Source organism: Notamacropus eugenii, chromosome 6 (genome assembly GCF_028372415.1).
Source record: "Notamacropus eugenii isolate mMacEug1 chromosome 6, mMacEug1.pri_v2, whole genome shotgun sequence".
Lineage (NCBI taxonomy): Eukaryota > Metazoa > Chordata > Mammalia > Diprotodontia > Macropodidae > Notamacropus > Notamacropus eugenii.
Window position 1 is genome coordinate 209,071,728 of NC_092877.1, and position 24,482 is coordinate 209,096,209.

A 24,482-nucleotide genomic window follows, 5' to 3' on the forward strand; every position below is an offset into this window, starting at 1 on the left:
ATTATGCAGAAGACTTCCATAAATGTCATGTTGTGGAAGACTAACTATATTTCCCTCCATCCTGTCCTGCCCCCCATTTATTCTATTCTCTCTTTTGACCCTCCTCAAAAGTATTTACTTCTGATTACGCCCTCCTCCCATTTGCCCTCCCTTCTATCATCCCCCCCACTCCCACTTCTCTCCTCCCCTTCTTTTCTGTAGTGTAAGACAGATTTTCATAGCAAATTGAGTATGCATGTTATTCCCTCCTTAAGCCAAATGTGAAGAGAGTAAGTTTTACTTTTTCCCTCTCAACTCCCCTCTCTTCCCTTCCATTGAAAAAGCTTTTTCTTGCCTCTTTCATGTGAGATAATTTGCTTAATTCTGTTTTTCCCTTTCTCCTCCCAATATATTCCTCTCACCCCTTAATTTTATTTTTTTTAGATATCATCCCTTTCTCTTCAACTCACCCTGTGCCCTCTGTCTACATGTATATAATCCCTTCAACTACCCTAGTACTGAGAAAAGTCTCAAGAGTTATAAATAGTCTTTCCGAGTATGAATATAAACAGTTCAACTTTAGTAAGTCCCTTATGATTTCTCTTTCCTGTTTACCTTTTCATGCTTCTCTTGATTCTTGTGTTTGAAAATCACATTTTCTATTCAATTCTGGTCTTTTCATCAAGAATGCTTGAAAGTCCTCTGTTTCATTGAATGACCATGTTTTTCCTTTGATATACTCAGTTTTGCTGTGTAGGTAATTCTTGGTTTTAATCCTAGTTCTTTTGACTTCTGGAATATCCTATTCCACACCCTTTGATCCCTTAATGTGGAAGCTGCTAGATCTTGTGTTATCCTGATTGTATTTCCACAATACTTGAATTGTTTCTTTCTGGTTGTTTGCAATGTTTTCTCCTTGACCTGGGAACTCTGGAATTTGGCCACAATGTTCCTAGGAGTTTCTCTTTTTGGATCTCTTTCAGGTGGTGATCGGTGGATACTTTCAATACTTATTTTACCCCCTGGCTCTAGAATATCAGGGCAGTGTTTCTTGATAATTTCTTGAAAGATGATGTTTAGGCTCTTTTTTGATCATGCCCTTCAGGTAGTCCCATAATTTTAAAATTGTCTCTCTTGGATCTGTTTTCCAGGTCAGTTGTTTTTCTGATGAGGTGTTTCCCGTTGTCTGTTATTTTTTCATTCCTTTGGTTTTGTTTTATAATTTCTTGAGTTCTCATAAAGTCATTAGCTTCCATTTGCTCCATTCTAATCTTTAAGGAATTGTTTTCTTAAGTGAACTTTTGGACCTCCTTTTCCAGGTGGCCAATTCTACTTTTTTTAGGGCATTTTTCTCCTCATTGGCTTTTGGATCTCTTTTGCCATTTAGGTTCGTCTACTTTTTAAAGTGTTATTTTCTTCAGCATTTTTTTGGGTCTCCTTTAGCAAGCAGTTGATTCATTTTTCATAATTTTCTTCCATCACTCTCATTTCTCTTCCCAGTTTTTGCTGTACTTCTCTTACTTGATTTTCAAAATCCTTTTTGAGCTCTTCCATGGCCTGAGACTAATTTGTATTTTTCTTGGAGGCTTTGGATGGAGGAACTTTGACTTTGTTGTCTTCTGTTTGCATATTTTGATCTTCCTTGACACCAAAGTAAGATTCTGTAGTCTAATTCTTTTTTCAGTTTTTGCTCTTTTCCCCAGCCATTTACTTGACTTTTGAGCTCTTTGTCAAGGTAGATCTTTCCTTCCAATGGGGGTGGAGGAGTGTACTGCCAGCCTCTCGATTTCCCCACAATCTATGGTCCTAGAGCTCCAGAAACAGTCACTGTGTCTGCCCCTGCTGCTGTGAGTTCATCTGCCCCCTTCTCCTTCTGCCACCCTGGGTCTAGGGCTGGACCGCTCCACTCTCCCACACTGGTCCCACAGGCTTTTTCCACTGACTTTCCAATTTGTCCTCAAAGTCTGGAAACTGCCACAGGTGTGAGAGATTCAGTCTCCACAAGGCCTGGTCAGGTCCTGTCTGCCAGTGTGGCCCACGCTGGACTGTGCCCCGTCCCCTCTGTGGCATGAGAGATACTTCTAGCAATCTTTCAGGCTCTTTTGGGCTGGAGATTTGCTTCACTCTGTCATTCTGTGGGTTCTGCAGGTCCAGAATTTGTTTATAGCTATTTTTGACAAGTATTTGGCTGGGCTTGGGAGCAGCGCTCTAGAAGGTGCATGCTGTTACTCTGCCATCTTGGCTCCGCCCCTTCCAAATGCCTCTTGAACATCTTCAACTAGAAGTCCCATTGATATCTTAAATACAACATGTTCAAAACTGAACTCACTGTCATTTCCCCAAAACCCTACTCTTCTCTCTTCTTAACTTTCCTATCATTGTCAAGGGCATCACCACCATCCCAGTCACCCAGGCTTTTAAATCTAGTTAGTTGTGTCCTAGATTCTTTATTCTTTCATTCCTCTCACCCACATACCTAAGCTGTTGCCAAGTTCTGTGGATTCTACCTTTGCAACATTTCTTGTATATACTCCTTTCTTTCTTTTGCCATGGTACCCCTCTGCTTTTATTGTTTTTTGTACTGTTATTGCTGCCAAATCTCTGTTTAAAAATATTAATCTTTTGTTTTTATATTGCCAAATTTCCCCTGCATATCTCTCTCTTCCTGAGAGCCATCCCATGTAACAAAGCCTTTTTTTTAAAAACAAAAAAGAAGGGGATGGAGCCAAGATGGCAGAGTAGACAGGAACTCTCTTGAGCTCTCCCGCAAACTCTTCCAGATACCTGTAAAAACAACTCTAAACCAATTCTAGAGCAGCAGAACCCACAGAGTGAAACAAATTTTCAGCCCAAGACTACCTGGGAGGTTGACAGGAAAGGTCTGTTGCACTGGGCTGGGAAAGGAATGCAGTCTAGTGCAAGCCATGCCAGCACAGACCAGGCCCCAGCAAACCTGGAGCAGGCCTCAGGGGACTGAATTGCATGGAGCTGTGTCGGTTTCCAGACCCCTCAACCCACAAACTCTAAAGACAACTTAGAAGGTCTTTTGGACCTGGGTGAGAGGAGTGTATTTCAGCCCTGGCCCCACCACAGCCTTAGGGCAGGTGCAGCATGGTTGCTTCTGGAACTCTCAGCCCACAGACAGTAAGGGGATAGAACAATTGATAAGAAAGAAGTTATAGAGGTCTCTTTGCTATCACTGAGGCACAACTCTGTTGCTTTGCTCATGCTTGCATCTGTATGGCACTCCTGGGGGTGAGGAGGAGCACTGGCATAGCAGAGCTTGTGACAGCAGTGGAGAGGGAATCCTCCTCACAGTTCCAGGGCAGAAAAGAATGCTTGTGGTCACTCACTGACCAGAGCACAGGCCAGGAGAGGAGTAAACACCTCTCCTTAGATCATACCACCTTGAAAGAACTGAAAACTTAGAGGTCCCTAGAAGTATCTCTGAAAACAGCTGCACAAAACTCTTGAAGCTTGGAACAGTGTACCCTCCACACTGTAAGTGGAGCCCTGCCTCAGCCAAGAGTTAAAAAGTCAAATAAAATGACTGGGAAAATGAACAAACAGTGGAAAAAAACTCAGACTGTAGAAACTTACTTTGGCAACAAGGAAGATCAAATCATACACTCAGAAGAAGTTAATAAAATCAAAGCTCCTATATCCAAAGCCTCTAAGAAAACTATGAATTGGTTTCAAGCCATGGAAGAGCTCAAAAAGGATTTTGAAAATCAAGTAAGAGAAGTAGAGGAAAAACTGGGAAGAGAAATGAGAGGGATGCAAGAAAATCATGAAAACAAGTCAACAGCTTACTAAAGGAGATCCTCAAATTACTGAAGAACTTAACACCTTAAAAATAGACTAGACCAAATGGCAAAAGAGGTCCAAAAAGCCAATGAGGACAGTGCCTTTAAAAAACAGAATTGGCCAAATAGGAAAGGAAATCCAAAAGCTCACTGAAGAAAATAATTCCTTAAAAATTAGAGTGAAGCAAATGGAAGCTACTATTATACTGTTGAGAAGTTATGTCAATACCACTGCCCCTAAACTTCCATTGACCAATGGACATGGAAGATCTTAGGGCCAATTTTAATGGTAAGGGAAATTTGAAGATTTTTCCCAGGCCCTTAATAGGTGATGTGACCTGTTAGTCAAAACATTTGTAAAAGCAATCTGGAATTGTGTAAATAAGGTGATTAAAATGTCCATACCTTCAGACTCAGGATTCTGCTGCAAGGATATAACACCAGGGGGTTACAAATAAAAAGCAACATACATGTATTCATTCATTCATTCTCTTCATTTCATTACCTTTGAAATGTGCCCAATTGTCACTTTGAATCTGTGTTGGGGTTCCATAATATAGATTTATGATATCTAGATTTTTACAGATTTCTTTTTATGTTGTGTGTCACTTGGGTTGCGTTCTTATAGGGAAAAGCCACCAATACACCTGAATAGGTGTCAACACAAGTACATATAAATTTACATTCTTTATCTTGAGGAAGGGGTCCAATATAATCTATTTGCCAAATTATGAGCTGGTATTTTCCCCCTTGCTATCTCTCCAGTTACTCCCCGAGGAACAGTTTGTTCCTTATATGGCATTCTTTAGCAACCTGTTTTAAAAATGAATGAGAGATAGTAATACCTTGAACCCACTAGTGTGTGGCCTGGACCCCTACATGACCAACCATTTGATGGACCCATTTTGCTAGTACCAGATAATCACTTGGTGTCAGAATAGGGACAGTATGTTGAGTAGCAGTCTTTGCTAGTCAATCAGCATGTGCATTGTACTTGTGTTCTGGTGTGGTGAGGGCCACATGAGCATCAACACGAAAAACTGACAAATTAGCAACTGGAGACATATCCCATATATCTAGGCTACTGCTTTCCAATGTCTTGTGGCCCAAATATTTTGTTGTCCCATCAGTAAACCATGCATGTCTCTTTGGTTCTTCAGTTAATCCATCATATCCCTCATTCCGTTTTACCAAGGATTGTACCAACTGTTGCTTTGGTTCAGGGGGTGTACCATTTCCCTCAGTATCTATGTTTGCTATAGATTCACGTAAGGCAGAAACTCCATTTTGCCTGTTTTAGATCTTATTTGAAGGTACCATTTCCATTTAATTCTCCTAGCCTCTTGTGCATGTCCAATTCTGTGGGAAGCTGGGATACTCATTACCCAGGTCATCATTGGGATTCCAGGCCTTAATATTACTTCATGGCCCAGAGTTAGTTGTTCAGTCTCTACCAAAGCCTGATATGTGCAGCTAACAACAGCTTTTCAAAAGGGGCATATTGAACTCCAGATGAAGGGAGTTTCCTAAACCAAAATCCCAAGGGTATATTTTGGCTTTGTTGTTTTTGCTATAAACTCTAGTTTGCATATTTATCCTGTACAGTCACTTGTAATTCCAGTGGACCACTTTGCATAGGCCAGTCTAGGGCCAACTGTATAGCAGCCTTGGCTTCTTTCAAGCCCCCAATCAAATTCATATTGCTTCATTGTAACTTTATATAAGGGTTTCAAAATCTGTCCCAAACGAAGAATGTGATGTTTCTAGTATCCAAATAATCCTATAAACTTTTGGACCTCTTTCTTATTGGTAGGGATAGGAAAATCCTGAATGTTTTGTTGGGCTTCTGGGAGAATCTCTCACAACCTCTTATGCCATTGTGTACCTAAAAATTTTCCTGTTTGAGCTGGTCCTTGAACCTTTGCAGGGTTAACTTCTTACCTTTTTCTTTTCATATGCTCAGTTAAAAATATCAAACTCTTCACTTCTTTTGCATTTTCTCTCTGTATAATATCATCTGTTTAGTGAGTAAGCTGTATACCGGTAGTTCTAATTCATCCAAATGTTCAGCCACAATATTATGACAAATAGTAGGGCTATGCAGATATCCTTGTGGCAAGTGGGTAAAACTACATTGTTGGCCCCTGCCAAGTGAAAGCAAATTAGTCCCATTGTTTAGAATCTACTAGGATGGTAAAGAAAGCATTGACTAAATTACGCATTGTGTACCAAGTCCCTTCATGTTTCTGGATCCTTTCTGCTAACGTAATGGTATCTGGAACAGCAGCATGCAAGGGTGGGGGGCGGTCACTTAATTCAGTTGTCTATAATCACTGTCATTCTCTGTGTCTCATCTGACTTTCATATTGGCCAGACAGGATTATTCCATCAAGTGGAATAGGTACTAACACGCTTGCCTTAACGTATTCCTTTATAATAATGGTAATTTCATCTTGCCCCCCTGGCACACGATACTCCTTTAAAGTAATTACTTCAAAAGGTTCAGGTAAAATGATTGGGTCCATTTTGATTTTATCCAATAAAACTGTATTAATTCCTGTGTTCCTTACTGCAGATTGGTATCTTCCCTCAGGTAAATTTAAAGTCATACCTCTCAGTATATGTATTCCAATGATGTATTCAGGAACAGGTACATTTAGCATGAAATATTCTTTCTTACGTAATTGTCCAGGTTTCATTGTTAGTTTAACTTGTCTGACTGATACTGCAACCCTTTCCAGTCCCGTGATGGTAATAGGAGTTCCATGTTTAAATTTGCCAGAATTTCCTTATATAAGCGGAGCCTCCGACCCAGTATCTGTTACTGCCTTAAATGCAGTAGTTGATCCATTTTTCCAGTATATGGTTAAACTGGTAAGTGGTCTGTAATCTTTTCTGTATATTTCTTTAATCTGAGCTGGGGTTTGGCCAATTTCTTATTCTCTCTGCAGGTGTGAGAAACTAGGACACAGTGATTCAGAAGGATCTGTAGTGGCGCTTCTCACTTCCCTATTCAGTCTAATGTCAAGTCCCTTTTCTTGGCACATCTTATATAGTTCATTAGTTGGAATACCATCTATTCTTCCAAAATCTATCCCAGCTCTTAGTAAAGCAGTAAACATTTCTCTCCTTGTTAGTCTGTTCTGACTTTGAATCTGCTGCCCATTTACTCTTCTTTGAGGAAATTTACCTTTTCCCCATTCCCCTAAGTCATCTAACTGTGAAATCTTATCCCACACCTCCCAAAGAGAGTGCCCTATTTCCCCAATTAGTAGAGTCAGAATCACGTATTTATAAGCAGGAGGACCAGTCCTCACTATTATATTTCTGTGAGAAACCATTAAGGGAGCGCTATGAAAAGCACTGGTGTCTCTGACATTACCATCTCTAAGTGGATACTAGGGTCTATCTCTACGAGGCCACATAGAATCAATGGATTACTGTTTACTGCATCTCTGGGCAGCTAAAGCTAACAGATTAGTTCTATTGTTACCTCCTTGAACATGGTAATCCCTAGAAGCTTGTTGTATAAAAGGATTCTGACCTATGAATTTCAAACAGTCTGTGTTTTCTGTCCATACTCCCTGGCCCCTGGTCACTAATTCTCACCATCCAAGATACTAATGATTCTCCCATGTTTTGGGTGAATGAACTTAAAACATCAGTGACCTCCTGCTGAGTAAAATGCTCAGTTACTTCCTTAAATACTGTCTGACATCCCCTTCCCCCAGTCCTTCTGCTGCTTCCTTCATAATATTGGACATGTGCCCATATTCCTAGAAGCGTCCTCATTTAAATTTGTTTCATTTTCCTCCCACCTGTCCGGACCCCAGTAAGGCCCCTCAGAGGCAAGGGTTGTATTCACTTTCCTGATGTTAACTTTTCCCTTCTTTTTTTTTTTCTTAGCCCCCCAGCTGTCTTTTCTGTTGTCGCCTGGTACTTTTTAGCTTGCTCTTCTAAAGGAAAGTTCAGATGCTGTAGCATAGAAAACTTCTCGTGCAAATCAGCTAACTCCTTTTTCAGCTGAATCTTTTCCTCCAGTAATTTGTCTCTACTTTTACATATAATATGATAGCTTGTTAACAATGCCCATCCTCTTCTACATACTCCTGCCATTTCTTCCCTCAGTTCTATTGGTATTCCTTGCAAACATCTTTCTAAATCTCTGGGTTTTTCCTTCTGTAGCCTCAGTTCCCACTTTTCACAAAGTCCTGTGCTTTTAGCCCATTCTCTCTTCAGGAAGGGTTAATGTAAATCCTCCCACCCTGGAATGCCCATTTCCTTCCCTGGAGTCAGGTAGAGGTTTTATATATCCCATCCTCGTTGCCACTTGTAGTACTCATGTGATACCCATAGCAGCTGCTATGGATATACATGCTTTATTTCTAGGGTAAATTCACAAAACATAAACTCTCTTCCTCAAAGATGAAACCAAAATGTTTATTCAGATACCAGAAAACCAGTTCTACCACATTACCAATAAAGGAAACACGGCCATCCCCAAGCCTTCCCTCCATTAGGCCTCCCCACAAACAAGCTCCCTTAAGCAAAATCACTCCTTCTCTCCCTCAAGCTAGCTGCAGTGCTCTGCCTGCTCTCTCTCCCAATTCTGCCTCACTCCCTCAGCTTTGCCTTTCCTGTTCCACCCATTTGTCAAGGTCCTCCCACCATGGGCTATATGTGTCTGAGGCTGTGGACTGGTCCAAAGCTCAAAGCAGGTCACATGGACCTATTAAGGGGCAGGGAAGATTTTCAAATTCCCCTACCACAGCAGCAGAATTCAATGTATGTTTTATTGTGCATTTGGAATATAGTTTTTGAGTATAAGATTCAAACAGGCACATTTTGAAATATAAGCATATAATACAGGCATATTCTGGTTTTTGAACCTTGGTGACAGAGCATCTTAATAGAGCATTAATATTTTTAATTTTTAAAATGAAGCCCTTTAGCAATTTGGAGTAGTATTTCAGATGACTGTATGTCAGCGTGGAATAAGAACACTAAAGAATTTTAATTATATAAGAAAACTTGGTTTATTTAGTAGCCTATTAACTGTGACTTTCTTAATTGGAATTACTGCTTATGGATAGTGATATGTGTGTGTGTATATATATATATATGTATATATATAGCTTATGTTCATTATAATGAACCTGAAGTTTCTAATGATGAGATACTTTCAGGATCCTGGAAATCTTTCTGAATCATCACAGGATCAAAAGATTGAGAGTTGTAAGGTACCTTAAAGGTCTTTTTTATTTAGCCTTTCATTTTGCAGATGAGGAACTTGAGATTTAGGGAAATGAAGGGACTTGTCCAGGTTCACTCGTTTAAGATCTTTGTTATATCAGGACTTCATAATTTCAAATGCATGAATCTCTTTCAGATTTAAAAAAATTTACATTCTAGATCTTAAATATGTAGCTTATTTTTGTTTATTTTGACAAACTACCACTAGTCCATTTTAAAAGTTTTTCTGTCCAAAAAGATATAAATTTACTAAATTTTATCTCTTTTTTTTTGTCTCCTTTTCTTCTACTCTGCAACTTCCACTGCAAAAGTACAAGGTGGGACTACCCATTATTGTGGGATTTTTATTTATTTTTTTGTTTCGTGAGTTGCCATGACCCAAGTGTTCATTACCATGTGAATAAACTATTGGTGATCAGCTTTTTCATACTTAGGTACCCTTGGAAAGCTGACACATTGTTTTCGGAACCCTACTCAAAATTGCTAGAGCTAATTCAATATCAGCATAGCCTTTGAGAACCCAAGAGCATCCCTGTACCACGTTAAGTCGGTGGATTAGGACTTTATGGAGGTTGTGTTCTGCAAAGACGAAACTCTGAGGGAGATACAGGAGGTGGCATGTACCAGTCATGTCAAACCATAACCACTACCTCTTAGGTACTCATAGAGATAGCTTAGGACTCTGAACCCAAGAACTCTGGGAATAGCATTGCCCTCTAGACCACTGGCCCTGATTCCAGGCTGAGTTCCCAAATCATTATCAAAGGAAGCAATCTAGAAGAGGCCTACTTACCTCATCTCCACAATGACCAGTGAGCAGTAAGTTCCAAAGTCTGGAAATAGCAGTCACTTGTCCCCTCTCTACCTTCCCAACTAATTTCACTTTTAGTTCATCCCCTGAAATCATTATCCTGGGAAGCAACTCCCATGTTGATATATAGTCATCTGAAATACTGCTCCAAATTGCTAAAGAGCCTTTCTTTAAAAATGAAAAATATAAATGCTATATACCAAGGTGCTCCATCACCAAGGCTTAAAAACCAAAATATGCCTGTATTATATGCTTATTCTTCAAAATGTACCTGTTTGAATCTTGTACTCAAAACTATATTCCCATTACACAGTAAAATGTACACTAAATAAGGAACTTCTATTACAAGCTTACTTAAAGACTTTAATAGCAGTTTATACAATTCAGCAAGCATTGATTAGTGCCTGCTACGGACAAAGCACTCTGCTCTGTTTTCCAAGTGTTGCAGACACAAATACTGGATGTTGTGTAAAGAAAGTTTTTACCACTATTAAAATGGATCAACTTCAGAAACTGGTGTGATCTTATCAGTGGAAATGGCATTAAAGAAGCAGCATTACTATATTCTTTGCAGCTGTGCCTTAAGAGCCATAGGACCATTTCCATTGGTTTTACCCTTGAAACCTGTACATGTTGTCTTCCCTGCCATTAGAATGTGAGTTCCTTGAGGGCAGAGACCATCTTACTTTTGTTTCTATACCCAGGGCTTAATTCATAGTAAACACTTAATAAAAGCTTATTTATTAATTTCATTTATTTAATATATAGAATAAGTATTTATTACAACCTTGGTGAAAACTAAAAAGTAATTTTAAAAACTCTGCTTAATCTATATTATACTCTCTTCCAGAGGTAATTATCTGATGAAATTTTAGAGGGAATTAATTATGATTTATTCCAGAATGACACGTAGTATTGTTTGTTTGTTTGTTTTACATTTTGCCCTGCCTTGGTTTGAATATTAATTTGAATTGTGATTGATGCTGGCCACAGACTCTGGAAATGAGTCCTACACAATATATTCTTCATCTGGTCTAACTCTTAGCCTGATGGTCTTATGTAGTTGGATTAATTCTAGGTTCAGTCATGATCTGTCAACATATCTCTTGTCTTTTCTCTAGGATGATCTAAAAATTGTGTTACATCATCCCTACATTTGGAATGGTTGTGGAACTGCTTTAAAACATTACTGAGGCTTTCTTGCACATGATTAAATAGGGTTGTGTGAGATTTGTATAAATCATAGCTTTTCAACATGAATCTATTTGAAGAAATTGATAAAGATTTTTCTGCTTCTTGGTAGATGAAAAAAAAAACCTAGTCACAGATATACATATATATTATATTATATATGCACATATGTATGCATGCATACTCACATATGGGTTTAATAATACAATGAAATACTCAGAAATAAAAATAAATACTCCATCCACATGATAAGACTGCTAATAAATGAAATATTGTTATAAAAATGAACTGTAATGCATATGAATGCTTTATTTAAAAAAATTTTTTTTTCTAACTTTTTAGTTGCTCGACAAAGAAGGGAAGCAGATGCTGCGTTATTTTCAGAACTCCACAGGAAACTCCATTCGCAGGTATTATATGAAAGCTATTTTTCTGATAACTAAGGATGCTAGTGGTACAAGAACAGTTTTTGTGGTATCATATTAGCCACATCTGTATTGGGTAGTGGCTTTTAATTTTAGATTGTGGTATATTAAGAGCCTAGGGTTGGTCCAAGGAGAGTGCTGTGGGGACCTTCCATCATCCTATATGTCTTGAGTGTATTAGAAATATGTATATACTTTATTTGGGTCTAATGCTAAATTGCTTTGCGGATGAAAGGAAAGCCACTAGCTTGGATAGAAAATTTGGAATAAATCAGCAGTATTTACACATTTGGTTTATGTGCAATTTCTTAAAAGTCATTATAGGAAGGAAGGATGGGAAAAAAGGTTGGCTTATTTACTTGTAATAATAAAAGCTTATGTGTCTAACTATGCTTTATTTTTAGGATAATGGACCCTAAAATGTATTGATATATTGATTTAGACTTTAAAAAAAAAGTCTTTTGGTTTTGAGCTTTTATGAGACTTGTTTATGCTTGAAGGTTAAAGTTTTCTTAATTAAAAATTTTTTTTTTCTAAAAAAGTCTGCCAGTCTATAGATCCAGATAAATTTAGCATCATCAAATTGGCTCTTCAAGAGAGGCCCCTCCTCAAATTGGTTTGCATTTGTTTCTTAAAATCTCAAAATTATTACTGTTTTTTCTGTCATTTTAGATGATCATTAGTGTGAGATCATAATACAAGATACTTTTTTGTTTCTTTAATCAACTCCAAATTTTCTTTTCTTAGAACTTTTTACATTTCTCTCAGATTATTTTTTAAAACTTTTTTAATCCTTTTCAAAGATTTTTGTATATATAATTGTGATCTGAAATTTATTCGTGTTCGCTAGATAAAGTCATTGAGTTGAGGCTAAGATGATAAATAACTAGATATTTATCTCATTTCTTTTCAGAGACTCTTCATCTTTGAGATTTGGCTTAAGTGGACTAGCTGTTCAATTCCATTTAATGGATGATTCAATTGAACTCCAAGGCTAATGGGCTAGCTATCCACTCTGCCTCATTGTCACAGAACTTTATTACTTCTGTGTTAAATTTAACAGCATTTGAAAGGTATTCCTTCCATATTTCTTAATTTAAGCACACATGCACACACAGACACACACACACACGCACAGATGCTCACACGCATACACATGGAAAGGAGTGAAAATAACCTGCTACAATGGTGATGACAGTTCTGACTATATCTCATTTGAATTTTGAATAAAAACACTAATTTTATATTCAATAAATCCAATTAAAATAAAAAAAAAAGCAACATTGACTGTCTGTTTTGTGTAAGGCACCATAATAGGTTTTTGGAATACAAAGGCAACCCTCAAACAGTCCTTTCCGTCAATATTCTACTGGGAAGAATCTTTAGAAATCAATCTTCTTTTTGGTTAAGCAGTATTAGACCTTTTAGTTTAAAAATTTTAGTCTCCTTTTAACTTTATTTGGGAAGCAAAAAGTGATAATCTTCTCCCATATTTGCTTATATGGTCAGTATTTTAATCTGTTTCAAAGTATTATCTCATCTTCTTTTCTTGCTTCTTTCCCTATTTTTACAATTTATCATTAAAAAGAGAGTACCAAGGTTTTAGTTTCAGGTATCATATACCTTAGCCTGAAGTTCTGAAGATGAAAGGTATACCCTTGAGAAAAACTCTGCCAAATGAGCCTGTGTTGTTTAAGCATATCAGAGTCATATATAGAACATTTCCTACTTGAAATGGGCTGTGTTCCAAAAGTTAAGATTTTAAATCTCATGAAATTTAGAACAAAAATTAAGAATGCAACATATCTCCTGACTTCATCAAAAATGCAAATTGAAGTATAAAATCAAACTTATATATTCTTATTCTTTAGGGCTTCTTAACTAGGGTATATGAACTTAAATTTTTTTTTTATAACTTTCATTCTACATAATTGGTTTTCTCTGTAATCCTGCGTGTTTTATTTTAGTCATTCAAAAACATTATTCATAGAATGGGTTGATAGGCTTCACCAGATTACTTAAAGTGTGTTGTATGGGGGGTGTCTTTGACACACACACAAAATTAGATATCCTTGCTCTTCTAACACTTTTCTCTTTTCTCTTCTTTTGTCAGCTGGTGCTAAGTATGTGGTTGGTAGGAGTTTGTTATTTGCTACTTTTGAAATTGTTGCCGTTTTTGTTGAATCTGGGTAGCATTTGACTATAATGAGGGTTCTGCCCTGGAAATTGTGACCTACATCATGTGAGGAAGTTTCCAGATCGATGAAATTACAGATGCTTTTAAGTACTTGAGAGAGTGTACTAAAAGTTGTTGGCTTTGCATTTCTGAGAACATGTACCTTTGACATCTCAATGAGTTGCCTTGACAGAATCTAGCAGAACATTTTCTTTCACACCTTGATGGACTGAGCACATGAGCTCTCTCTAGAATAAGTTAGATAAATAATACATGTGTTTGCCTCCTCCTAGTCTGAAAAGCACTTCTTAACTTGTTTAACAGACTCTGTAGCTCTTGGGCAAACATTTGGAAAACTGATGGTGGCACTGACCTCTCTGAGAAAGTAATAATGGCCATTCCTAACTTTCTGCCTACTCCTCCACACCTTTTTTTTTTTTTTTTTGTATTGTTAGGTTATAGCCTGGGGAGTATCTATAAATATTTCTACATGAAGTTAAAAAAATTTCACACGTGATGCACCATTATTATCGTGTGTTTTTTTCCCACTTTGTACTGCTCGGACTGTACAGTAATTTAGTTATGCAGTCTAGGTGTTCCTGTCTGGCAACCCACATAAGCTTTTGCGCGCGCGCGTGTGTGTGTGTGTGTGTGTGTGTGTGTGTATGTATGTGTATGTGTGCGTGCGTGTGCGTGCGTCCTTTGTTGCTGAAGAAGACTATGCCATCAGAGAAATGATGATGTGACTTGCACTTGACTGTTTTGAGTAAGGGAGGGCTGTGCAGGTCACTAGCCTCACTTCTCCTCCAGACCCATCTGAATCCAGTGACCAGATATTCATCAGGATGACTGGAGATGACCCAGGATGAGGCAGTTGGGGTTAAGTGATTTGCCCAAGGTCACACAGCTAGTGAGTGTCAAATGTATAAGGTGAGATTTGAACTCAGGTCCTCCTGACTCCTGCACTGGTGCTCTATCCACTACACCACCTGGCTGCCTCTAGGCTTTCCTGTACTCTAAAGTAGAGATGTCCACTTGACCTGCCAGAGAGTGTGTCAACTCTCTGAGTACACGCAGAACCAGACTAAAATGTTGTTGGGAAATATTTGACAAAACAAGTAAACATAAGTAATGCTAACATATGGTTTTCTGGCAGTTTGTGGCTGACAGGGAGCCTCATAGACTGTTTGATGTCCCCTGTTTCTGTTTGAGTTTGACACTGTTGCTGTACAGTATTCTTTGTTCAAAAATGGCTTATTTTCTCTCCCACCTTCCCAAGTAGAAATTTCTCTGATCTCAGCTAAGCATTTTTAAGATAGTTTAATAAGCACTTGTACTGAACTTGAAATCAAGAGACTGACACCATTTTTGCCAATAACTAGTTGTATTGCTTTGGATAAATTGTATATGGATGAATCTCATCCATAAAACTGTGGAGGGGTTAGTTGAAATAGATGATCTCTATGGTTTTTTTTTTTTGGCTCTTAAAGTAAATGATTCAGTTATTGAAGGTTGAATGACTAAAAGCCAAGTATGCCTTCCTTGTACAGGTATTTGAATTTTCAAAAGATGTTTATTAACCCAAGTTAATCTCTGGCAAAATTTCCTATCATTATAAAATCAAGAACCATATACCTTAGTCTGAAATGAATTGTGTTCAAAGTAAAAAAATTAATGCACTATGAGTGAAGCTCTTTTTGAACAGGACTCCACTGGGTAGGCAGACTGGCTGCTCCTGTCTGGAAAGCTTAAAGTGTTTGCCTGAAGACACTTGCTTCTCCCAGCTTCTCTCTTTTGTTTCTAAACCCATAAATTCCCCCCAAACTCCAATTAAAAAACAAAAGAAGACAATACACAATAAAGTCCACACTGGTGGGAGCAAGGGTTTTTTCTGTTTATGTCGTGAGCAGGACATAAAGATGTGATTTGTTAACAGATTCAAGTATATGGAATTTAAGTATTTATGAGGTTCATGTCATTTGTATAAATGTAATGATGAACCAAATTTCTATTGATTTTTCTTTGAGTTTTACATCTAACCTGGATAGGTAGAGGCCAGGGTGGCCGAGTCTTATTTGAATGTAACTCATCTGTGAAATCATTGTATAAATCGTGATGCTCTGACTTTCCAAGAGCAAGAAATTTGGTGAGAAAATGATGTCAAGCATGTCTTTAATTATTTTATTTTTTAAAAAGTGCATTTAATATCAAGTATATTTATATTATTCAACAGATAATTTTTATAGCTAATAATGATTGTAATATGATGAGTAAGATGGTAGATAACTTGTGTTAATAAAATTCTGCAATTTTGTTAAAATTTATAATTGTAATATGATGAATATGTTATTTGAAAATACTTTATCATAGATAAAACATTCAGAAATTTTATCTTTTGGCTTTTGTAAACTTTTACTCTTTAATCATCTGATTAACTTGGAAATAATATCTTTAGATCAAATCTTAGCTTTCTTCCCTTTCACTCCGATACCCGCTCTCAAATTTCTTATGAACTTTTATGTTATGCCAGGGCCCTTCTGAAGGGTAATAGTGTGGTATCACTCTTATTTAGAGGAGATGCTAGGGGTTTTGTGCCTGATTGTCACCATATTGTACTGGGCTAGGTAATAAATGCTGGGATGTGGGATAGTTATTAAGTATGATCAACTATTAAGAGTATTATAAGCTTTAAGGAAATTGGAAGGGAGAGGAAAGGATAGAAAATCAATAATATATCAGCTTGTCATTTGTATGCCAGTCCTGTCCCAATGCTATAGTACCACCTAGAGGACCTTTGAGCTAGGCATCCCAAATATTACTTTTGTAAGTTTTCAGAGCAGCTGGATTTGAATCTCTTTAAATATATGGCTTGAAATATGGTTCACATATTTACATAATATGTGATTTACTGTTTCTTTTCAATATAATTTTCCCTGACCATGTAGATACTACAGATTTTTAGTCCTATAAATCCCAGAGTCCTGGAATTGGAAAGGAATTATCTTATTACTCCTTTGTAAATTTAGGTGCTTTTAACATTGGAACTTTTAAAGATACTTTTCCTAAAAGAAAATACACTGTAATCTCCTAAATATTAACGTGTAACTTCGTGTTGATTCAAGTTTATTATATAATAAGCATGACTAGAGGCAGCTTTGATTTTATTCCATTAATTTGATGAGAGGGTACGTATCACAGTTTTATATTTAGAAAGAATGTTATTCTATACACTTCTATAATTGTATTCAGTAGTTGTGTAAGCAAAATTATTTGTATTCATGAAGGGAACTTACTATTCAAAGAATGCTAGTGAATATTTTTTAAATGAAAAGCTACCTTCTAATTTACAGTTTGTGAAAATATGAATTTTAATGTGTTAAAATTTCCCTTAATCACTCAGTCACTCAGGATTTATTAAGTACTTAATATTTCCAGGCACTGTGCTAGGCTCTGGTAATAGAGAGGCAAAAATAAAAGAGTCCCTGCTCTCAAGAAGCTTCCTTTTTATTGGGACACAGCATGCACATGTATGTTTGTATAAATAGGTGCAAAATAGACATAGATTAATGTTTTGATGGAAGGATGAAGAGCTAGGGAGGGATCGGTAAAGGCCTCATGTAAGTTAGGTGACATTGAAGGGAACTAGGAATTTAAGTTGTAGAGGCAAGCAAGGAATGGAATCCAGGTATGGAAAAGGCCAGTTTGGCCTGACAGTAGAATATGTTAAAGAGAAACAAGACTGGAGAGGTAGGTTGGAGTTAGGCTGCAGAGGTCCCTAAAAACCCAAATGGAATTTGTATTTGCTTCTAGAGGTAATAGAGAACCAGTGGAGCTTGTTGAATAGACAGTGATATGATCATGCTAGTGCTTAAGGAATATCCCTTTTGGCAATTGTAGAGAGCTGGTGGATTGGAAAGGGAGAGACTTGAGGAGGAAGACACGTGAGGCTATTGAAGCTATCTAGTCAGTGGTAAATACTAAGCATCTGCTATGTGCCAGACACTTTGCTAGGCTCTGAGGATGTGAGTGCAAAGAATGAAGGCCTATTTTCAAGGATTTGCATTTAAATACAGTAAGTACATTTGTAAATGAGTTGCAGCATAAAAAGAGAGGAAGCCTTTTATAGCCTAGTCCTGTTATCTTTGTAGTCTTCTTAGGGTTTGCTCATCCCCACGTACTCTGTGATCCACTTGTGCTGGCTTCCTTGCCGTTTCCCACATATAACGTATCATCTTCAGACCCTGGACGTTTTTGCTGGCTGTTTCCATGTCTGGAATTCTCTTCCTCATGTTTGCCTCCTGACTTTGCTGCCTTCTGTCAGGTCTCGTATTTAATACGATCTTGTACCAGAAATCTTTCTGGTCTCTCTTAATTAAAGCACCCTACCTCTAAATCATCTGTCTGTAACTTGTTTGTATAGTTTTTGCATGTTATTTCCCCCATTCGACTGAGAAAATGGAGACAATGAAGAGAGAGAGCTTTTTCAAGGAGTTTGACCATGAAAGGGAAGTGAGCTACAGGATTATCATCTGAGGTAATGGTAGTCAGGCAACAAGAATTTATTAAGGGAGCCAAGAGTAAACAGAAAGCCACTCTCACTCTCCTTTGTTGACCTTGAAAAATCCAGAGATATTGCCTCAAGAATAATCCTGGAAGAGTGGAGCCAGCCAAAAGACAGGGTACAACAGTCTTTTAGCTCTGCTTTGGGAGGCTAGGGGGATTAATGGGAAAGCTCCCTCTTGCTGTGGCTGAAGGGGACCAGTACAGGATGGGAGGTGTCCCTGCAAGCCAGCAACAAGCCCTACTTTAGTGGAGCAGCAGGAGATCCTGAGTCCCAGGGTAGAGGGGCAGACAAGGGCCAGCACCAGGCGCACACCACACCAGCTCATTACCAGGTAAAATACAAAACCCCTACAACATCCAATTGCAAGCACCTGAGGCCTCAGCCCAGAAAATCAGTAAGCAGGCCCCTAATCCCCAAGATAAGATGTCTGAGAAAGTTGCCCCCTGTACCCCAGAAGCAGAGGTCAAATTTAAAAACCGAACCAAAAAGAAAGGCAAACAACATGAGCAAGAAGAATAAAAAAATCAGTTACCATAGGGAAATATCTCGGTGACAGGGAAGATCGAAGCACAGATTTAGGGGAGGACAACATGATCAATATATCCATGTCCATATACCCACGTGCACAACATCCCCACATTAATATACCCACATCTGTGTATGAACTGGTCTCAAGTCCAAAAAGCTTTCTTGGAAGAGCTCAAGAAGGATTTTAAAAGTCAAATAAGAGAGGTAGAATAAAATTTTAAAAACACTATTGACAAAATGAAAAAAAACTATGCTGAAGAAAACAGCTCCTTAAAAAAGTGCAGTTAACCAAATGGAAAAGGAGGTACAAAAGGTAACTGAAGGAAATAGTTCATTAAAAATTAGAATTGAATGACTGGAAGCTAATGACTCTATGAGACGTAAAGAATTAGTCAAACAAAATTGGAAGAATGAAAAAATAGGAGAATACCTAAAATACCTCATTGGAAAAACAGCTGACATGAAAAATAGATCCAGGAGAGATAATTTAAGAATTATTGGTCTACCTGCAAGCCATGATAAAAAAAAAAAAGAAAGAGCCTGGACAGCATCTTTCAAGAAATCATCTAGGAAAACTGCCCTGAGGTCCTAGAACCAGGTAAAATAGTCATCGAAAGAATCCACTGATCGCCTCCTGAAAGAGATCCCAAATTGAAAATGCCAAGGAATATTGCAGTTAAATTCCAGAATTATCACATTAAGGAGAAAATGCTGCAGTCAGTGAGAAAGAAACACTCCAGATATTGTGGAACCACAGTCAGGAATATGCCAGACCTTGCAGCTTCTGCATTAAAAGACCAGAGGGCTTGAAATATGATATTCTGTAAGGCAAAGGAGCTTGGATTGCAACCAGGGATCAGTTTCCAAGGGAAATTGAGCATAATCTTTCAGGGGAGTACATGGACATTCAATGAAATAAGGAACATCCAGACTTTTCTGATGAAAAGACCAGAACTCATTGGAAAATTTGACATTAAATAAAAGATTCAAGATAGACATAAAAAGGTAAACCAGAAAGGGGGGGAAACATGTTATTCAGTAAGGACAAACTGTTTTTATCCTTTCATGGGAAGATGATACAACTCTTGAGAACTGTATCTTTAACAGGCATTTATTAAGCACCTACTATGTGCTATACACTAACTGCTAATGGTAGGATTAAGCAAGGTTTTTTCAGAATGGAAGGGCCTTGAGTATACTTGTAGGCAGTAAGGAACATAGCGAAAAATTAAAGAGTAGAAGAGAGTGGATGATTTTGTGGCAGTCTATCAGAGGAGATGAAAGAGGGTGGGATCAGGGATATCAGTATCAACATAGGCCTTGGTGAGAAGGGCTATCCCTTATCAGAGATTTAAGGAGGAGAGGATAGGGGATGATGTCAGAGGGGTCTGAGATATAGAATAGGCGATTAGAGGCAAATGCAAGGTATATCTCTTATTGTCTTAGTGAAATATGAGGCCAGGTATTTTTGCTGAAGGAGTGTGAGGAGAGGTGGTGTGGGAGACTTGAAAGAGAAGGTTTGGAATAGGGATTGTAGCCTCTTTAGGTTTGATGCCAGGATAAAACTTTCTAACAGAGCTACACACAAGTGGAATGGGTTGCCTTGAGAACTGATGACTTCTTCTTTTAAAAGGAAGTTGAATGAACACTTGTGTGTTCTTTTTGTGTCTGGGTTTCATTGATGTCCCTTAAAACTCCCAAATTCTGTGTCTTGTGATTCCTTTAAGTAGTGTTCTTAGTATATTTTAAGTTATTTTATTTACAAAAGTCACTTTTACATGTAATTCTCGACACAAATCCAAGTATCAGAAAACAAAATGGACTTGCATGTCCTTTGCTAGGGGCAGGGCAGTTCAAGAATATTAAGAGAGATCATGGTGTTGATTAGAAAAAATAATATTTTAATAATACTTTAAGCACCAAACAAAGGTTTACCTCTTCCTTTAAATGTGGTGTCTGAAAACATTTGCAGCATTATTTTATTGTTCCTTGACAATATATTTTCCTTGATCTTTAGTTTTAAAATGTCACTTTATGGAATTTTGCCCCAATGTATTTTTAAAAATAAATTTATATAGACATGCTTTATTTTTACATTAGCTGCATTTGCCAATATGTCTATGTCCTTTCTTCTTCTCATAGAGCCATCTCTTCTAATAAAGAATTTTTAAAAAATAGGAAAACCATTCAGCAAAACTACCCAACACTTTGAAAACCTTTACCTTATCTATAGTGTTTCACAGCCCTAATTAGTCCTCCAGTTTTTCATTGAAGGATGAGACCAAATTTGGTTATTTTATTTTCATAGTTTTGTGTGTTTTGCTCTTTCCCTTTACATTGTTGTCATTCTTTATATTGTCTTCCTGATTCTGCTTACTTCATATTGCATCATTTTATGTAAGTTTTTTCGTGCATCTCTGTGTTACACATTCATTGTTTCTTATAGGTGCAGTGATATTCCATTACATTCTCTTACCTTAGCTTGTTCAGATATTTCCCAGTTGGTGGGTGTCTACCTTATTTCTAGGTTTCTGATGTTGCAAAAGCTATGAATATTAAGGATTAATGGAAACCTTTTCAAGAGCAGAGGATGAGATCCTGAAGTTTAGTATACAAATTAAATGTTTTGTAGGTCATACCATATTTTGAATGCTTGAAGAATGTTTACTTTCTAAGGGAAACCTTTGATAAACGTTTTTGTAAATTGAGGAATTTCTGGTAAATAAGAACTTGAATTCTTTTATAATTCTTTTGTAAATACCAAATATTTTTGGATAAATTTTTATTTTTGTTTACAATTTGAAGCAGCTGATGGCACAGTAGAGAGATGGTTGTTCGTGGAATTAGCAAGGTCTGGTTCAAATCCAGCCTCAGACACTTAGCAGCTCTGCAGCGCTGGGCTAGTGACTTAACCGCTGTAAAAGCAGCTACTTGCAATGTTATTGTGAGAACCAAATGAAATGATATTTATAAGTGTTCAGTCTGGTGTCCGGCACGTGGGAGATGCCATGTCAAAGTGCTTGTCCCTTTCTTTCTCCTTTTTTTTGGATCCATATGACAAAGGCCCGTATGACTGCAGTACAGTGTTTGGAATGCCTCTTAACAAAGGCAGCATATAAATCCAAGACAAAAACATTTAAGACTGGTTTATATTTATAAATCAATTTTTTAATTTGTTTATGTGGTTCCTTCCTACTGGTAATCTCCTAGGTGGCTTTTTTTTTTAAGTTTTAGAAGTCTTTTTACCTGAGATTTAATGTATATTTGTATAGGATTATAGGATTAAGGGTTTATAGCTGGAAGTTAGAGATCACCTGTTCCAGTCTTCTCATTTGACACATGGAGAAAATGTCAAGCAGAAAGTAATAGCGAATGGGAAAGGTGAAAGAAATAAGTTCTATATTTATAGTGTCTGCATATGCAGGGCACTGTGGTAGGTGCTTTACAGGCACTTTCCTACTGATTTGGTAGTAAGAAGTGTTGTCTTCTGCAGTTAACCTCGAAGAAGAAAAAGGAGGAAAAGAGGCAATTTGAAGAAAGAGAGTTAACAGTACTGACGCCTCTGTAATAATTTTTTTTAAATGCACAGAAGAGTAAAAAAAATTTTAGTAGAAAGTGTAGATACATAGGACAGTTTTGAAAGTAATGTGTAGAATTGTCTACATAATTTAAGAAAAGCAACAGATTCGATAGAGGCTCATGGTTTCCCAAAGAACCCTTTCTTTGTGACCACCTGTATGAATGAAAATGCCCACTTTTTTGAGTGTTTTAGTATAAAAAATAAAATTTAGATAAAAAAGGAGACATTGCCTTGGGTTTGAGCCAAAGTCCTCTGATGCCAATTTTGGTGCTCTTTTTTTATTGCATGATACCTTTCTGCTTCTTCAGAACTAAAGTTGAGATGTTTTGACTCCTCCCTGTTTTACAAGATATAGCACAGTATAGGAATTGTGTTTCTAACACTAAAAAAATTTAAAGTATTAATTTGTATACTGTAAGAAGGAAGTGGTTAGAAAGAGAAGAAAATGTTGTTCAGATATTAGAATCATTTTGCCTTCTACACAGCCAGTAAGCTAGAAAGTTGATTTTTGTTTTTTAAAAAAATGTTGTCAGATATAGAAAGGAACTTTTTCTTTTTCCAGGGCTATGGTGATCAATGAAAAATTATTTTTATTACAAGGCTTTGAGAGAAAATGTTGTAAGGGTATATATTACTGATCTTTAAAGGACATTATCTCCAGAACAATTATAATTCCCATTTCTGGTAAATAAGAACTTGAAATATTTAGAACTGAATGGCTTTGTGAGATTTTATTATCTATTTGGATATATGAGTTGTTTTTGAAAGTAATAGTTTGGAGCTACAGGAAAGTATAACTATGAGGAGATTCATTAAGTGATATTTTAAAAAATTTTATTGGCTTAATTGTTTCTCTTCAACAGGGAGTTTTGAAAAATAAATGGTCAATACTCTACCTCCTGCTTAGTCTCAGTGAAGATCCACGAAAGCAACCAAATAAGGTAAATTTTCTTTTATTTTAGTCCAGCTTCTTGTTGTCTTTTAAAAGAGCCATTAGATATTTTCTTGGTGGTGATGAAAGGGCAAAGGGAGATTATCATACCAAATTTAAAGTGAGGTAAACAAATGAGAAGTGAAGGTAGTAAAAGAAAGTAGAAAAACTGTCAGTTCTTGAAAAGTTTGGAAATTTACAATTTTAAAAAATCAAAACTACCTTTATAATTTGATATACAAGTAAAGTATAGAATGCTGGACTTAGAATCATGAAGATTTAGGTTTTAATCCTTGCTGTATAATTCTGACTAGTCACTTGATCTCTTTCAGCTTCAGTTTCCTCATTTTACAAATAATAATAGCACATAATAGCTTTGTTTTCAGGAGCAAAGGAAATACTGTATGTGAAATATGTTGCAACTTTTAATGTGCCATATAATCAGTTCTTATTTAAATTGTATTTTTTTTTGAAATTGATATAATAAACTTTCTCCCCCATAAGTGTTTCCAATAATCAACTATTTGACATAATTATTCCTAGAATTTAAGTATCTTGTTAAAATTTTACCAATTTTTGTATAGCTTACTTGAGTTTGAACTAGCAACTCATTTACTTTATTAGCAAGCTAAACACTCAAGTGCACAAATGGAAAGGATATAGGGAATCTGAATTTTGTCACTAAATATTTTGAAGAAAATGTTAATTACTTATTATTATGTTTTTAATTAAATTTTGCTTTTTTTTTTTAAAGGTTTCTAGTTATGCCACACTATTTGCTCAGGCATTACCAAGAGATGCCCATTCAACTCCTTACTATTATGCCAGACCTCAGAGCCTACCACTGAATTACCAAGATCGGAATGCTCAGTCTGCACAAAGTGCTGGCAGTATGGGAAGCAGTGGGATCAGCAGCATAAGCATGTATGCTCTGAATGGTCCAACACCAACACCACAGTCTCTCCTTCCAGGGTAAATCCAAACTTTTGGTTTCCTGGTGATAAACCAAAAATTCCTTTATTTAGGCAGCTTGTCTTTGAGAGTCCTATTACATTAAGCTACTTTTAGATCATTGGGTATGTTAAGTGGAAGTTTGTACGAGTTTGAAGTTTTCAGAATACTGATTTACTTCCTAACAAAAATGTATATTATTCAAGGATCCATTTTAAAAACAGACTTTACCAAACAATACTAGTTACTATGCAGTGAATTAAAGAGAAAATAAAATCATGTTTATT

At 36.9% G+C, this 24,482-nt stretch overlaps 1 protein-coding gene across 5 annotated transcripts in view; it reads left to right on the top strand.

Annotated features, from left to right (window-relative positions):
• The window catches only part of TUBGCP3 (tubulin gamma complex component 3), a 146,982-nt gene that overhangs the window by 26,817 nt on the left and 95,683 nt on the right, over positions 1-24,482 (top strand). For 4 of the 5 annotated variants that reach the window (XM_072621944.1, XM_072621946.1, XM_072621943.1 and 1 more), the window contains exons 3-5: positions 11,383-11,450; positions 23,177-23,254; positions 23,999-24,216. In XM_072621944.1, coding sequence (XP_072478045.1) covers positions 11,383-11,450; positions 23,177-23,254; positions 23,999-24,216 — 364 coding nt within the window. Of the gene's footprint in view, positions 1-11,382; positions 11,451-12,378; positions 12,539-23,176; positions 23,255-23,998; positions 24,217-24,482 lie in introns of all 5 variants that reach the window. The other variant, XM_072621948.1, reaches the window with a different exon arrangement.